Raw genomic sequence first — 2,327 nt, 5'->3', positions numbered from 1 at the left:
ATTTTTGGAGAGACACACTCATTCCCAAAATAACGCATTCACATATTAAGGTCTAGAAATGGTTCACGTTGCCCCTGAGACATTCAAATGTGGGTTCAAATTGAGGTGCTGTCCTGGGGGAGTTGTTCCCCAGTGGGGGAAGCTCTATCAACACAGAGTTCAGGAATGTGTAGGGGATGCATGGCTTCTAACAGGATTACAACTTGAACCCTCAGCTTCTAACAATTGTGTCGTCCGCGTGTCATGGATTTTCTCTTTCTCATACTGGGCCAGGAATTGGTCTATTAAATAGAATCCTTCATGAATATGCAAATAACTGAGGGGAATATAGTATCTCTGTACCCTGAGAGCATCACCCAACTCTGTACCCTGAGAGCATCACCCAACAACCACATCCCTCCTTGGGAGAATCCCCTAGAGCACAGCTCCTCACCATGGACTGGACCTGGAGCATCCTCTTCCTGGTGGCAGCAGCAACAGGTAAGGGGCTCCCCAGTCCCAGGGCTGAGGCAGAAACCAGGCCACTCAAGTGAGACTTTACCCACTCCTGTGTCCACTCCAGAGGTACCTACTCCCAGGTGCAGTTGGTGCAGTCTGGTCATGAGGTGAAGCAGCCTGGGGCCTCAGTGAAGGTCTCCTGCAAGGATTCTGGTTACAGTTTCACCACCTATGGTATGAATCGGGTGCAACAGGCCCCTGAACAAGGGCTTGAGTGGATGGGATGGTTCAACATCGACACTGGGAACCCAACATATGCCCAGGGCTTCACAGGACGGTTTGTCTTCTCCATGGACACCTCTGTCAGCACAGCATACCTGCAGATCAGCAGCCTAAAGGCTGAGGACACGGCCATGTATTACTGTGCGAGATACACCATGTGGAAACCCACATCCTGAGAGTGTCAGAAACCCTGATCGGGGAGGCAGCTGTGCTGAGCTGAGGCAGTGATGCAGCAGTTTCCTTAACTTCCATCTTATCTCATTTTGCATCGACATCCACCTTTATATTATCCAAGAATATGGGATAGACAGGTGCTCCTAAGAGATCCTTAACTTGCTCATTTTAATGGGTTTTCCAGAGGACGTGACAAGCCACTTTGTTAGCAAAGCATCCCAAAGCCATGCCCTGCTCCAGACACATGTGATCCCATTTCCTGCTCTTTGCTTAACTGACAAGCTCTCATCAGTGCATCTGGGCTAATTTCACATCAGGTAGAAGAATGTGTTCTAAAGGAAAGCTAATTTTGTAATAGCAATTCCTGCTTAATAACCTTCAGCTTCATTGTTTTTGTGTAATCTATCAACAAATTATGTTAGTTCAAGGTTCTCAGTGGGAGTTTCTAATAAATAGAAGGGATGTATAGAAATTCCCCTAATTAAAACAATTGTGAACACAATCTTGGTATTCAGCTGCGTCTCCACACTTCCTACCATTCACCACAAAGTAATTCTCACTTCTGGAAGCTGGGTTCATTTTCAAATCAGTTTTTTTTTTCATTTTAATATCTCAAGATTATTATATGTGACTATCTTAGCAGAAATTGAATTTTGGGAACTTGAACTAACCAACTGAAAATAAATTCACAACTAAATAACAAGATGCCAGAATATAATTGGCTCCAGGCTTTGTTAATTCAGCAGTTTATCTACCTAGGCATTATATTTACACATCTTCATGCTACTTTTACAGTCAACTCCCATTATGTAAGAAATGGTCATGCACCATGTCTTACATATGGCAAGATATCTACGATGGATATTCAGAACTACGATAAACATTGGATGCATCCAGGCTTGTCTGAACTCACTGAGATTATTACACTCAGCTGCTGTTTCAATGTATCTGAAGGTGTAAATGACAATTCGAATGACTTGGGTGTGTGGATGGTTTTACATGAGTCTTTAAGGGTAGAACAATATTGACCCTATTCCAAAATCTGTTGATCCATGATCACATTCATCTCCCAGAACAGGTCCTTCAACACATTCCCTACCTGGATGAAGAGGACTCTGGGCTTGGTGAGGGGAGGCCACAGGTAGAGAATTGAGTTCTCAGAGGGCACAGCCAGTATCCTCCTCCCAGGGCGAGCCCGAAAGACTGTGGCCTCCCTCATCCCTTTTCGTCTTTCCATACAAAGGCACCACCCACATGCAACTCCTCATTTAAGCGCCCACAGGAAACCACCACACATTTCCTTAAATTCAGCGTTCTGCTTACATGAGAAATGCTTTCTGAGAGTCATAGGCCTCGTGTGCAAGAACGTGAAAGGCCTGTGGTTCTTCCTCCCCCTGGTGGCAACTCCCAGATGTGAGTGTCTCTAGGATGCA

The 2,327-nt window shown here is 45.1% G+C and overlaps 1 gene segment (V, D, J or C); it reads left to right on the top strand.

The window, feature by feature from the left end:
• The first annotated feature begins 393 nt into the window (after positions 1–393).
• LOC129012626 (probable non-functional immunoglobulin heavy variable 7-81) lies at positions 394–896 on the top strand. The segment is given in 2 exon segments: positions 394–480; positions 565–896. Coding segments are annotated over 2 exon segments (378 nt in total).
• Positions 897–2,327: the final 1,431 nt, after the last annotated feature.

This window comes from Pongo pygmaeus, chromosome 15 (assembly GCF_028885625.2).
Source record: "Pongo pygmaeus isolate AG05252 chromosome 15, NHGRI_mPonPyg2-v2.0_pri, whole genome shotgun sequence".
NCBI lineage: Eukaryota > Metazoa > Chordata > Mammalia > Primates > Hominidae > Pongo > Pongo pygmaeus.
This window is presented reverse-complemented; position numbering and strand designations above follow the sequence as displayed.